The sequence below is a fragment of the Pseudophryne corroboree genome (genome assembly GCF_028390025.1).
Source record: "Pseudophryne corroboree isolate aPseCor3 chromosome 5 unlocalized genomic scaffold, aPseCor3.hap2 SUPER_5_unloc_2, whole genome shotgun sequence".
Taxonomy (NCBI): domain Eukaryota; kingdom Metazoa; phylum Chordata; class Amphibia; order Anura; family Myobatrachidae; genus Pseudophryne; species Pseudophryne corroboree.
The window spans coordinates 317636-332808 of NW_026967599.1; the positions used below are offsets into that span (position 1 = coordinate 317636).

The window sequence follows — 15173 nt, forward strand, 5'->3', positions numbered from 1 at the left end:
TCCTCTTCTCTCTGCTAATGCACACCGCCTCTCCTGCCTACGGATTACCTCCTCCCACTCCTACCTCCAAGATTTCTCCTGTGCTGCTCCCTTTCTCTGGAATTCCCTACCTCTCCCCCTCAGACTCTCCACCTCTCTACAGAACTTCAAACGGGCTCTCAAGTCCCACTTCTTCCCCAAACCCAGCCAAATCTCATCCTAACCCTCTGTTCCACATTCTCTATGTACCCCATCTGTGTCACCCCTGTCTGTCTGCCCCTCCCCTTTAGAATGTAAGCTCTCACGAGCAGGGCCCTCTCCCCTCATGTGCTTATCCTCTCTCTTACTTGACCTTAAATCTTCTATTCAATACTCCCTTCAACTGCACCAAATCCCTCTGTTTTCTGCTGCACTGATACTTGTCAGTGCCGTCTGCTGACACAGCGATGTGTATATTCCCCTGCACTTGTCCTATATTGTCTGGTACTGTAAGTGCTGTTTTCTTAATTTTGCTTTTGTCGATGTACTCTGTAATCGGACGCTGTAGATCCCTTGTAGCGCCATATTATTTATTATCTCCAGTTATTTATATAGCGTAATCGGACGCTGCAGATCCCTTGCAGCGCCATATTATTTATTATCTCCAGTTATTTATATAGCGTAATCGGACGCTGTAGATCCCTTGCAGCGCCATATTATTTATTATCTCCAGTTAATTATATAGCGTAATCGGACGCTGCAGATCCCTTGTAGCGCCATATTATTTATTATCTCCAGTTATTTATATAGTGTAATCGGACGCTGTAGATCCCTTGTAGCGCCATATTATTTATTATCTCCAGTTATTTATATAGCGTAATCGGACGCTGTAGATCCCTTGTAGCGCCATATTATTTATTATCTCCAGTTATTTATATAGCGTAATCGGACGCTGCAGATCCCTTGCAGCGCCATATTATTTATTATCTCCAGTTATTTATATAGCGTAATCGGACGCTGTAGATCCCTTGTAGCGCCATATTATTTATTATCTCCAGTTATTTATATAGCGTAATCGGACGCTGTAGATCCCTTGTAGCGCCATATTATTTATTATCTCCAGCTATTTATATAGTGTAATCGGACGCTGCAGATCCCTTGTAGCGCCATATTATTTATTATCTCCAGTTATTTATATAGCGTAATCGGACACTGTAGATCCCTTGTAGCGCCATATTATTTATTATCTCCAGTTATTTATATAGCGTAATCTGACGCTGCAGATCCCTTGCAGCGCCATATTATTTATTATCTCCAGTTATTTATATAGCGTAATCGGACGCTGTAGATCCCTTGTAGCGCCATATTATTTATTATCTCCAGTTATTTATATAGCGTAATCGGACGCTGCAGATCCCTTGTAGCGCCATATTATTTATTATCTCCAGTTATTTATATAGCGTAATCGGACGCTGTAGATCCCTTGTAGCGCCATATTATTTATTATCTCCAGTTATTTATATAGCGTAATCAAACGCTGTAGATCCCTTGTAGCGCCATATTATTTATTACCTCCAGTTATTTATATAGCGTAATCAAACGCTGTAGATCCCTTGTAGCGCCATATTATTTATTATCTCCAGTTATTTATATAGCGTAATCAAACGCTGTAGATCCCTTGTAGCGCCATATTATTTATTATCTCCAGTTATTTATATAGCGTAATCAAACGCTGCAGATCCCTTGTAGCGCCATATTATTTATTATCTCCAGTTATTTATATAGCGTAATCGGACGCTGTAGATCCCTTGCGGCGCCATATTATTTATTATCTCCAGTTATTTATATAGCGTAATCGGACGCTGTAGATCCCTTGTAGCGCCATATTATTTATTATCTCCAGTTATTTATATAGCGTAATCGGACGCTGCAGATCCCTTGCAGCGCCATATTATTTATTATCTCCAGTTATTTATATAGCGTAATCGGACGCTGTAGATCCCTTGCAGCGCCATATTATTTATTATCTCCAGTTATTTATATAGCGTAATCGGACGCTGTAGATCCCTTGCAGCGCCATATTATTTATTATCTCCAGTTATTTATATAGCGTAATCGGACACTGTAGATCCCTTGCAGCGCCATATTATTTATTATCTCCAGTTATTTATATAGCGTAATCGGACGCTGTAGATCCCTTGTAGCGCCATATTATTTATTATCTCCAGTTATTTATATAGTGTAATCGGACGCTGTAGATCCCTTGTAGCGCCATATTATTTATTATCTCCAGTTATTTATATAGCGTAATCGGACGCTGTAGATCCCTTGCAGCGCCATATTATTTATTATCTCCAGTTATTTATATAGCGTAATCGGACGCTGTAGATCCCTTGTAGCGCCATATTATTTATTATCTCCAGTTATTTATATAGCGTAATCGGACGCTGTAGATCCCTTGCAGCGCCATATTATTTATTATCTCCAGTTATTTATATAGCGTAATCGGACGCTGTAGATCCCTTGCAGCGCCATATTATTTATTACCAATTATTTATTTCTCTTACGTCCTAGAGGATGCTGGGGTCCATATTAGTACCATGGGGTATAGACGGGTCCACCAGGAGCCATGGGCACTTTAAGAGTTTAATAGTGTGGGCTGGCTCCTCTCTCTATGCCCCTCCTACCAGACTCAGTTTAGAAATTGTGCCCGAGGAGCCGGTCACAGCTAGGGGAGCTTCTTTGGTTTTTTCGTTTTTTTTTTTTTTTTTTAAGACAAGTTAGGCACAGGGAGCTGCTGGTAACAGCCCCCCTGCTTCGTGGGACTTAGGGGGGGAGTAGTGTCCAACCCTGAGAGGTTAATGACCACTATCTCCACTGACAGGACACTGAGCTCCTGAGGGTGATTATCGTTAACCGCCCCAGGTGACCTCTCACTCCCGCAGCATGCCGCCACCCCCTAACAGAGCCAAAAGATCGTGGTGGTGAGTGTAACACCGGTGACCCGACAAGCGGGGAGCCGGTATAAATGGCAGCATCAGGGTGTGGAGCGCAGTACTAACACTGCGCTCCGGAAGGCTCAGCGGTAATGATGCGGCGCTGTGAGGGGCGCCCTGGGCCAGCGACAATGCCCTATTCACTGGTCACTCAGCTAGCAGGGACTTCGGTTGCGCCGCTACCTCAGGCCAGTATGAAGATTTAAGTTGTGCTGGAAGACGCGCCATGTTAAAGGGGCGGCGCTTCTCAGAGCGGAATCCGGCGCCATTTTCTCCCTGCAGATCCACCGCTGACAGGGAGCGCTGACCCTCCATGACTCCAGTTATCCTGTGTGGTACCAGGGGGATGAGTTTGTATTTTGCTGTGTATCTCTATTAAGGGTACACAGTCAGCGCCAGGCAGTTGTTTTATAACTGCCTACTGAGGCGCTGTGTGCGTGCTGGCTCCAAGCTCTGTGTTTCTCTGAAGGTACTTGGGGGAAACTGTGTCTGACACTTACCTATATGTGTGTGTGTGTGTGTGTGTGTGTCTGTGTGTGCAAATTTCTCACATAGCCATGTCTAGGGACTCTGTGTCTTGTGCTGCAGAATATGTATCTTCTCTAGAGGAATCCATTCCATGTACTCAGGAATGTAATATTTCTCTTACGTCCTAGAGGATGCTGGGGACTCCGTAAGGACCATGGGGTATAGACGGGCTCCGCAGGAGATAGGGCACCTAAAAATAACTTTGACTATGGGTGTGCACTGGCTCCTTCCTCTATGCCCCTCCTCCAGACCTCAGTTAGATCTTGTGCCCAGAGGAGAATGGGTGCATTACAGGGAGCTCTCCTGAGTTTTCTGTGGAAAAAGAATTTTGTTAGGTTTTTTATTTTCAGGGAGTCCTGTTGGCAACAGACTCCCTGCATCGTGGGACCGAGGAGAGAGAAGCAGAGCTGGCTTGTCAAGTTGGGCTCTGTTTCTAAGGCTACTGGACACCATTAGGTCCAGAGGGAGTCGGAACACAGGTCTCACCTGGGGTTCGCCCCGGAGCCGCGCCGCCGTCCTCCTCACAGATGCCGAAGATAGAAGCGGATAGAGAGACAGAAGACATCTTAGGCGGCAGAAGACATCAGATCTTCATGAGGTAAGGCGCGCAGCGGTAAGCTGCGCGCCATTGCTCCCAGTCACACACACACAGAGCAGCACTGAAGGGTGCAGGGCGCAGGGGGGGGCGCCCTGGGCAGCAATAAACCTCACATTTTGGCACAAATACAGTTGGATTAGACTGCGGAGGCAGTAAATCTATGATTCCCCGCCATTTTATTGAAAAATCACTGGGACCGAAGCCCACCGTCGGGTGGGCGGGGCTTGATCCTCAGCACTAACCAGCGCCATTTTCTCCACAGAAGTTGCATGAGGAAAACGCTGGCTCCCTGGTCTCTCCCCTGCTGAACTCACAGGCTGGAAAAAAGAGGAGGGGGGCACATTAGCGACGCAGTGAGTGGGAATTGGCATATTATATATAAAAAAGCGCTGTCTGGTCATATTTTTTCCAGTGTGTTTAAGCGCTGGTGTGTGCTGGCATACTCTCTCTCTGTCTCTCCTTAGGACCTAGTTGGGGTTTTGTCCCCTTATAGGTTAATCCCTGCGTGTGTGGGGTGTCGGTACGTGTGTGTCGACATGTCTGAGGCAGAAGGCTTCTCCAAGGAGGAGGTGGAGCAAATGAGTGGTGTGTCCCCGTTGTGCCGACTCCAGATTGGATGGACATGTGGCATATGGCTTGATAAGGCTTTATAAGGCTGATTTAGGGGGGACATCAGGGGGTCAATCCTCAGATTGGACCGACTCACAGGGCCCGTCGGGGTCTCAAAAGCGTCCCTTAACACAAGACACTACTACCGACACGGATTCTGATTCCAGTGTCGACTATGACTAAGTAAAATTGCACCCTAGGGTGACTAAAACCATTCAGTGTATGATTGTGGCAATAAGGGATGTGTTGCATATTGAGGATGAACCCTCGCCCCCCGACACAAGGGTACACATGTTTAAGGGAAAGAAACAGATTATTAATTTTCCCGCATCTCATGAATTAAATGATTTCTTTGGAAAAGCTTGGGAGACTCCGGATAAGAGACCGCAGATCCCCAAAAGAATTTATATGGCATACCCCTTCCCTAAGCAGGACAGGGAGATTTGGGAATCACCCCCCACTGTGGACAAGGCCCTGACGCGATTGTCCAAGAAAGTGGCGCTACCGTCTCCTGACACAGCGGCCCTTAAGGACCCTGCAGATCGCAGGCAAGAAACTACCTTAAAGTGTATTTATTCTCATACGGGTGCTGTGCTAAGACCGACAATTGCGTTGGCATGGGTGTGTAGCGCAATTGCAGCTTGGACAGATGAGCTGACAGATCAATTTGATAATATGGATAAGGATACTATATTCCTAACTCTAGCCCATATTAAAGACGCAGTCTTATTTATGAGGGATGCTCAAAGGGACATTGGATTGCTAGCTTCTAGGGCCAATGCCATGTCTGTCTCAGCGAGAAGATCCTTATGGACTCGCCAATGGACGGGTGATGCGGATTCCAAGAAACATATGAAAGTACTACCCTATAAGGGGGATGTATTGTTTGGGGATGGGCTGACGGACCTGGTTTCCACAGCTACAGCAGGTAAATCAAATTTTTTACCATATATTCCCCAACAGCAAAATAAAGTAACACCCTATCAGATGCAGTCCTTTCGGTCGCACAAGTCCAAAAGAGGTCGGGGATCCTCTTTCCTCGCCTCTTTTCCTCGCAAGAGAGCACCTGCTTCGGCAGGTGCCCAGTAACAAAAGTCCTCCCCGGCTGCTCCAAAACCCACAGCATGACCCTGGGGCTCCCCTGAGGGAGTCTGCACCGGTGGGGGCACGTCTTCGACTTTTCAGTCAGGCCTGGGTCAGTTCGGACCTGAATCCCTGGGTGTTGGAAATAGTTTTTCAAATCGGCCCTACCAGCTTCCACATCGGAAAGGGATGTAATGTTAGCTGCAATTCATACGCTGTGTATACAGCAAGTGATAATCAAGGTTCCCCTGCACCAGCAGGGAAGAGGTTACTACTCAACCCTATTTGCGGTCCCGAAACCAGGCGGTTCGGTCAGACCTATTTTGAATCTGAAATCCCTAAACCTGTACATAAAAAGATTCAAATTCAAAATGGAATCTCTCAGAGCGATAATAGCCAACATGGAGGAGGGGGAGTTTATGGTGTCTCTGGACATAAAGGATGCGTACCTTCATGTCCCCATATATGCCCCCCATCAGGAATACCTGAGATTCGCTGTACAGGATTGTCATTACCAATTTCAGACGTTGCTGTTTGGACTCTCCACGGCCCCGAGGATTTTCACCAAGATAATGGCGGAAGTGATGGTGCTCCTGCGCAAGCATGGAGTCACAATTATCCCATACTTGTACGATCTCCTGATAAAAGCGAGATCAAGGGAGAAATTGCTGAGCAGTGTGGCGCTCTCTCTGATGCTGCATTCACACCGCAAATGCCGGGTCCTACCCGGTAAGACAAACGTGTACTTACCGGGTGGGATCCGGCATTTGCGCTCCGTTGCAGGCTTCCCGACCCGGCAATATACCGGGTCGGTTGCCATGACAACGGAGGCCGCAGCAGGGGCGGGGGTGGAGGCGGCGTCGGGAGATGAGCTCATCTCCAGCGCCGCCTCTCCCTATCTTGTGAATGGGAACCGTGTCGCATCGACACGGCTCCCATTCACACCGCACCTGACCCGGTAATCAACCCGGGTAAAACCCTTCTTTTTTACCGGGTTGATTTACCGGGTCAGGCGACCCGCTAAATCGCCCAGTGTGCTTTCACATCGCACACTGACCCGGTTCGACACGGCAATATGCCGTGTCGGTACCGGGTTATTTGTGCTATGTGAAAGGGGTATGAGAGTGCTCCAGCAACACGGTTGGATTCTAAATCTACCGAAGTCACAGTTGATTCCGACAACTCGACTACCGTTCCTAGGTATGATACTGGATACGGAACAAATGAAGGTCTTCCTCCCAATAGAGAAAGCCCAAGACATCCAGAACATGATCAGAGACCTGCTAAAACCGAAAAGGGTGTCAGTTCACCAATGCACTCGAGTTCTGGGGAAAATGGTGGCGGCCTACGAGGCCATTCCCTTCGGAAGGTTCAAGGCAAGGACTTTTCAATGGGACCTTCTGGACAAGTGGTCCGGGTCCCATCTGCACTTACATCAGAAAATAACTCTGTCCCCACGGACCAGAGTGTCCCTCCTGTGGTGGTTGCAAAGTGCTCACCTCCTGGAGGGTCGCAGGTTCGGAATTCAGGATTGGATCCTGGTTACCACGGACGCGAGCCTCCGAGGATGGGGAGCGGTCACACAGGGAAAATTTTTTTCAGGGTCTTTGGTCAGACCAGGAGTCCTGTCTACACATCAATGTGTTGGAACTCAGGGCCGTTTACAACGGCCTTCGACAAGCGGAGAGTTTTCTTCGAAACCTACCGGTTCTGATTCAATCAGACAATGTCACAGCAGTGGCTCATGTGAACCGCCAAGGCGGGACAAGAAGCAGAGTCGCGATGGCGGAAGCCACAAGGATCCTTCGCTGGGCGGAAAATCATGTAAGCGCTCTGTCGGCTGTCTTCATTCCGGGAGTGGACAACTGGGAAGCAGACTTCCTCAGCAGACACGATCTCCATCCAGGAGAGTGGGGACTTCATCAAGAAGTCTTTGCAGACGTAACACGTCTTTGGGGAACTCCTCAAATAGACATGATGGCGTCACGCCACAACAAAAAACTTCGGAGGTATTGCGCCAGGTCTCGGGACCCTCAGGCAGTAGCAGTAGACGCTCTAGTAACACCGTGGGTGTTCAAATCGGTCTACGTGTTTCCTCCTCTTCCTCTCATCACAAAAGTGTTGAGGATCATAAGACGAAGAAGAGTACAGACAATACTCGTTGTCCCAGACTGGCCTCGAAGGGCCTGGTACTCGGATCTACAAGAGATGCTCACAGGAGATCCCTGGCCTCTTCCTCTGAGGGAAGACCTGTTGCAGCAGGGGCCCTGTGTATTTCAAGACTTACCGCGGTTATGTTTGACGGCATGGTGGTTGAACGCCGAATCCTAGCGAAAAAGGGGATTCCGGAAGAGGTCATCCCTACTTTAATAAAGGCTAGGAAGGAGGTGACGGTAAAACATTATCACCGTATCTGGCGAAAGTATGTGTCTTGGTGTGAGACCAAGAATGCACCTACGGAAGATTTTCATCTGGGTCGTCTTCTCCACTTCCTACAGACAGGAGTGGATATGGGCCTGAAATTAGGCTCTGTTAAGGTACAAATTTCGGCCCTCTCGATTTTCTTTCAGAAGGAATTGGCTTCTCTTCCAGAAGTCCAGACGTTTGTTAAGGGAGTGCTGCACATCCAGCCCCCTTTTGTGCCTCCAGTGGCACCATGGGACCTGAACGTGGTGTTGCAGTTCCTAAAATCACACTGGTTTGAACCGCTTAACAAGGTTGAGTTGAAATTTCTTACCTGAAAGGTGGTCATGTTGTTGGCCTTAGCATCAGCAAGGCGAGTGTCAGAATTGGCGGCTTTGTCACACAAGAGCCCCTACTTGATTTTTCATGTGGATCGAGCTGAATTGAGGACACGTCCGCAATTTTTGCCTAAAGTGGTTTCTTCGTTCCATATGAATCAACCTATTGTGGTGCCTGTGGCTACAAGTGACCTGGAGGATTCCAGATCCCTGGACGTAGTCAGGGCCTTAAAAATTTATGTAGCCAGGACGGCTAGAATTAGGAAAACAGAGGCTCTGTTTGTCCTGTATGCGGCCAATAAGATTGGCGCTCCTGCTTCGAAGCAGACTATTGCTCGCTGGATCTGTAATACGATTCAGCAGGCTCACTCTATGGCTGGATTGCCGGTACCAAATTCGGTTAAGGCCCATTCCACTATGAAGGTGGGCTCTTCTTGGGCGGCTACCCGAGGCGTCTTGGCATACAACTTTGCCGAGCGGCGACTTGGTCGGGGTCAAACACTTTTGCTAAATTCTACAAGTTTGATACCCTGGCTGATGAGGACCTAGCGTTTGCTCAGTCGGTGCTGCAGAGTCATACGCACTCTCCCGCCCGATTGGATGCTTTGGTATAAACCCCATGGTCCTTACGGAGTCCCCAGCATCCTCTAGGACGTAAGAGAAAATAAGATTTTAAACCTACCGGTAAATCTATTTCTCCTAGTCCGTAGAGGATGCTGGGCGCCCGTCCCAGTGCGGAAACTCTGCAAGACTTGTATATAGTTGTTGCTTACATAAGGGTTATGTTACAGTTGACATCGGTCTAGGACCGTTACTGTTGTTTTTGTTCATACTGTTAACTGGTTATGTATGTTCCAGGTTACATGGTATGATTGGTGTGGCTGGTATGACTCTTGCCCTTGGATTGCTAAATCCTGCCTTGTATTGTCCATCTCCTCTGGGCACAGTTCTCTAACTGAGGTCTGGAGGAGGGGCATAGAGGGAGGAGCCAGTGCACACCCATAGTCAAAGTTCTTTTTAGGTGCCCTATCTCCTGCGGAGCCCGTCTATACCCCATGGTCCTTATGGAGTCCCCAGCATCCTCTATGGACTAGGAGAAATAGATTTACCGGTAGGTTTAAAATCTTATTTTTGTCTCAGCCTTTCGAATCTGAGCCCCAGTGGGTGGCTTCTATTAAGGGAATGATATCCCAGATTTCTACTAGGATTGCACATTGTTTTAAATCTGTGATTCATACCGCATTCAGATCGCAAATGCCGGATCCCACCCGGTAAAAGAAACGTGTTCTTACCGGGTGGGATCCGGCATTTGCGCTCCTTTGCTGGCTTTCCGACCCGGCAATATACCGGGTCGGTTGCCATAGCAGCGGGGGGGGCGCAGCAGGGGCGGGGGTGGAGGCGGCGCTGGGAGATGAGCTCATCTCCTGCGCCGCCTCTCCCTATGCTGTGAATGGGATCCGTGTCGCATCGACACGGCTCCCATTCACACTGCACCTGACCCGGTATTCAACCCGGGTATAATCCTTCTTTTATACCGGGTTGAATTACCGGGTCAGACGACCCGCTAATTCTTGGAAAGTGCTTTCACATCGCACACTGATCCGTATCGACACGGCAATATGCCGTGTCGATACCGGGTTATTTGTGCGATGTGAAAGGGGTATGAGTCTCAATCTGTGGAGGTTTTGTCTGGTTCCATCCCCACTATCTCAAAATCCCCTGGTGTGTCCAAGAAACGTGCGCTTGCTTAAATTATGCAGATCGACATGGACACCGACTCTGACACGGCAGAGGGTTATGCGGATGTGCGGGGGGGGGGGGGGGGTGAGGCTTCCCTGGGGTGCAACCCATGATTGAGGCTATTAGGGATTTGTTACACATTACTGACAAACCGCCTGAGCAGGTAGAGGAGGCTTACTTTGCAGACAATAAGAAAGTCTCCCTGACCTTCCCTGCGTCTAAGGAATTAAATGCATTGTTTGAAAAATCCTAGGAAAATCCAAAGAAAAAATTCCAGATTCCAAAAAGGGTTCTTGTAGCTTTTCCTTTCCCTGAGGATGATAGGAAAAAGTGGGAAAACACACCTATTGTTGACGCTTCTGTATCTAGACTGTCTAAGAAGGTGGTTTTACCTGTCCCGGGGTCTACCGCTTTGAAAGAACCGGCAGACCGCAAAATTGAAACTACGCTCAAATCCATATACACTGCTCCAGGAGTGGCATTAAGCCCACTATTGCCTGTGCATGGATATCTAAAGCCATAGTAAAGTGGTCAGGCACGTTACTAGAGGAATTAGATTCTATGGATAGGACTGACATTTAATTGTTTTTACATAACTTACAGGATTCTGCGGGTTTCATGGTGGAGGCCATGAAGGACCGTGGGTAAACTGACTGCAAGGACGTCGTCCATGGCTGTTTCAGCACGCAGGGGACTCAGGCTACGCCAGTGGTCGGCAGACGCGGAATCCAGGAGAAGTGGGGAGAACCTACCCTTTACAGGTCAGGCTCTATTTGGGGAAGCATTGGATGCGTGGATCTCCACGACAACCGCTGGTAAGTCAACCTTTCTTCCCTCAGCTTCTCCGACGACGAAAAAACCTTTTTCTACGTCCTCTGTGCAGTCCTTTCGGTCTGCAAAAGCAAAAAAGTCCAACGCTCCTACCACTTTCTTCAGAGGTGGGCGTGCAAAATCCAAAAAGCCGGCACCTGCTGGTTCCCAAGACCAGAAACCTGCCTCTGTGTGCTCAAAATCCTCAGCATGATGTTGGACCTTCCTGCCTGGAGAACGGGCAGGTGGGAGCGAGGCTCAGACGTTTCAGTCGCGTCTGGTTGTATTGTCCGGTCTGGAACCCTGGGTACTGGATATTGTGTCCCAGGGATACAAACGGGAGTTTCAAGAGCTCCCACCCCACAGGTTCTTCAAATCAGGCCTGCCAGCTTTGCTGACAGAAAGGGCTATCCTTCACAAATTGCAAAGGTCTGCTGTTATTGTTCCAGTTCCACATCATCTGGTACACCAGGGTTACTATTCAAACCTTTTCCGTGGTACCGAAACTGGATAGTTCGGTCTGGCCAATTTTGAACCTGAAGTCGCTAATCCGTTCAAATTGGAGTCTGAGAGCGGTGATCTCAGGGCTAGAGGAGGGAGAGTACCTGGTATCTCTAGATATCAAGGATGCGTACCTCCACATTCCGATTTGGCCGCCACACCAGGCTTATCTCATATTTGCACTGTTGGATTGTCACTATCAGTTCCAGGCACTGCCATTCGGCCTCTCCACAGCACCGAGGGTGTTCAACAAGGTAATGGCAGAGATGATGATCCTCCTCCGCAAGCAGGGGGTGAATATTATTCCATATCTGGATGATCTGCTGATAAAGGCATCTTACAGGGAGAGGTTGTTGCAGTCCATTGCTCTCACGACTCGACTGCTCAGGGAACGCAGATGGATCCTGAATCTTCCAAAGTCACACTTGGAGCCGACAAGGAGATTCTTTCCTAGGGATGATCCTCGACACGGAGGTGCAGAGGGTATTTCTTCCGGTGGAAAAAGCATTGGTGATACAAACGATGGTCCGGGATGTCTTGAGACCTGCCCGGGTATCGGTTCATCAGTGCATTTGCCTTCTGGGGAAGATGGTTAGCTACTACGAGGCTCTACAGTACGGAAGATTTCATGCACGGTTCTTTCAACTGGATCTTCTGGACGAGTGGTCGGGATCTCACCTGCACATGCACCAGAGGATACGTCTGTCGCCGAAAGCCAGGATTTCACTCCTGTGGTGGCTACAGCTGCCTCACCTTCTCGAGGGACGCAGGTTCGGGATTCAGAACTGGATCCTTCTAACCACGGATGCGAGTCTCAGAGGTTGGGGCACAGTCACCCAAGGGGAAACCTTCCAAGAAAGGTTGTCAAGACTGGAATCCATTCTTCCAATAAACATTCTGGAGCTAAGAGCCGTGTACAACGGCCTTCTACAAGCGCCGCATTCAGGTGCAGTCAGACAATGTAACGACGGTGGCCTACATACATACAGGGTGGAACGAAGAGCAGAGCTGCAATGTCAGAGGTAACAAGAATCCTCCTCTGGGCAGAAAGGTACGCGTTGGCACTGTCAGCAATCTTCATTTTGGGAGTGTACAACTGGGAAGCAGACTTCCTCAGCAGACACGATCTCCATCCAGGAGAGTGGGGCCTCCATCCGGAGGTGTTCATGGAGGTGACAAGTCTTTCAGGTGTACCTCAAATAGACATGATGGCCTCCCGTCTCAACAAGAAGCTTCGGAGGTATTGTTCCAGGTCAAGAGACACACAAGCAATGGCGGTGGACACCCTGGTGACTCCGTGGGTGTTCCAGACAATGTACGTATTTCCTCCTCTTCCACTCATTCCACGGATTCTAAAACTCATAAAGAGAACAGGAGTTCAGGCAATCCTCATTGCTTCGGACTGGCCAAGAAGGGCTTGGTACGCGGGTCTTCTGGATCTATTGCTGGAAGATCCTCAGCCTCTTCCTCTTCGGGAGGACCTTCTGCGACAGGGGCCGTTCGCTTATCAAGACTTACCACAGCTATGTTTGACAGCATGGAGGTTGAACGCCAGATTTTAGCTCGGAAGGGCATTTCGAACAAGGTTATTCCTACCCTGATACAGTCTAGGAAAGGAGTAACGTCTAAACATTACCATCGCATTTGGAAATAGTATGTATCTTGGTGTGAATCCAAGAAGTTTCCTACAGTGGAATTTCAACTGGGACGGTTTCTCCTCTTCCTGCAAGCAGGTGTGGATATGGGCCTGAGATTTTGGGTTCCGTAAAGGTCCACATTTCGGCCTTATCCGTTTTCTTCCAGAATCAACTGGCTTCACTTCCTTAGGTTCAGACTTTCTTGAAAGGGGTTCTGCACATCCAGCCTCCCTTTATGCCACCTACGGCGCCCTGGGATCTTAACGTGGTGTTACAGATCCTCCAATCGGGTTGGTTCGAGCCTCTACAGGAGGTTGAGGTCAAGTTTCTCACGTGGAAGGCTGTCACTTTGTTGGCCTTGGCTTCTGCTAGGCGTGTGTCGGAGTTGGGGGCTTTGTCTTGTAAAAGCCCCTACTTGATCTTCCATGAAGATAGAGCTGAGCTCCGAACACTTCAGCAGTTCCTTTCCGAAGGTTGTGTCGGCATTTCATATCAACCAACGTATTGTGGTGCCAGTTGCTACTGACTCCTCAATTCCATCATAGTCCTTGGATGTTGTAAGGGCTCTGAAAATTTACGTGAAGACGACAGCTCGTCACAGAAATCGGACTCTGTTTGTTCTGTTGGATCCCAAGAAAATTGGGTGTCCTGCGTCTAAGCAGACGATATCTCGCTGGATCAGGGTCCCTATCCAGCATGCATATTCTACGGCTGGGTTGCAGTGTCCAAAATCTGTTAAGGCCCACTCTACTCGTAAGGTGGGGTCTTCCTGGAAGGCTGCCCCGGGTGTCTCGGCTTTACAACTTTGCCGTGCAGCTACTTGGTCTGGGTCGAACATGTTTGCTAAGTTCTACAAGTTCCATACTTTGACCAAACTTTAGGTGCTCAGAGGCCAAACAGTTCTGCAGGAGCCTCCACGCTCTCCCTCCCGTTCTGGGAGCTTTGGTACATCCCCACGGTACTAATATGGACCCCAGCATCCTCTAGGATGTAAGAGAAAATAGGATTTTAATTACCTACCCGTAAATCCTTTTCTCGTAGTCCGTAGAGGATGCTGGGTGCCCGCCCAGCGCTTCGTGATCCTGCAGTGGTTATTTAATTCAGTACTGCTTAGTTCTTGGTGAAGTACTGTTTTTTCTCTGACGTCCTAGTGGATGCTGGGACTCCGTAAGGACCATGGGGAATAGCGGCTCCGCAGGAGACAGGGCACAAAATAAAAGCTTAAGGATCAGGTGGTGTGCACTGGCTCCTCCCCCTATGACCCTCCTCCAAGCCTCAGTTAGATTTTTGTGCCCGGCCGAGAAGGGTGCAATCTAGGTGGCTCTCCTGAGCTGCTTAGAATAAAAGTTTAGTTAGGTTTTTTTATTTTCAGTGAGTCCTGCTGGCAACAGGCTCACTGCATCGTGGGACTAAGGGGAGAAGAAACGGACTCACCTGAGTGCAGAGTGGATCGGGTTTCTTAGGCTACTGGACACTAGCTCCAGAGGGACGATCACAGGTTCAGCCTGGATGGGTCCCAGAGCCGCGCCGCCGTCCCCCTTACAGAGCCAGAAGAGACGAAGAGGTCCGGTGAAATCGGCGGCAGAAGACTTCCTGTCTTCAGACTAAGGTAGCGCACAGCACCGCAGCTGTGCGCCATTGCTCTCAGCACACTTCACACTCCGGTCACTGAGGGTGCAGGGCGCTGGGGGGGGAGCGCCCTGAGATGCAATATAACAGAATACCTTAGGTGGCAAAACAGAATACATCACATATAGCTCCTGGGCTATATGGATGTATTTTAATCCCCTGCCATTTTACACAAAAAAGCGGGAGATAAGGACGTCGTGAAGGGGTGGAGCCTATCTCCTCAGCACACAAGCGCCATTTTCCCTCACAGCTCCGCTGGAAGGACGGCTCCCTGACTCTCCCCTGCAGTCCTGCTTCAGAATCAGGGTAAAAAAGAGAAGGGGGGGCACGTTTGGCAGCAAAT

General features: G+C 48.9%; 1 protein-coding gene across 2 annotated transcripts in view; it reads left to right on the forward strand.

Moving 5' to 3' along the window:
- Positions 1-15173, forward strand: part of HASPIN (histone H3 associated protein kinase) — a 213268-nt gene that overhangs the window by 68546 nt on the left and 129549 nt on the right. Inside the window, exon 1 of one of the 2 annotated variants that reach the window (XM_063950399.1) lies at positions 2879-2942. The exons of the other annotated variant lie outside the window; for it this stretch is intronic. Within the exon in view, the coding sequence (XP_063806469.1) occupies positions 2905-2942 (38 nt within the window). The 5' untranslated portion in view covers positions 2879-2904. Of the gene's footprint in view, positions 1-2878; positions 2943-15173 lie in introns of those variants that run through there. 2 annotated transcript variants of the gene reach the window in all.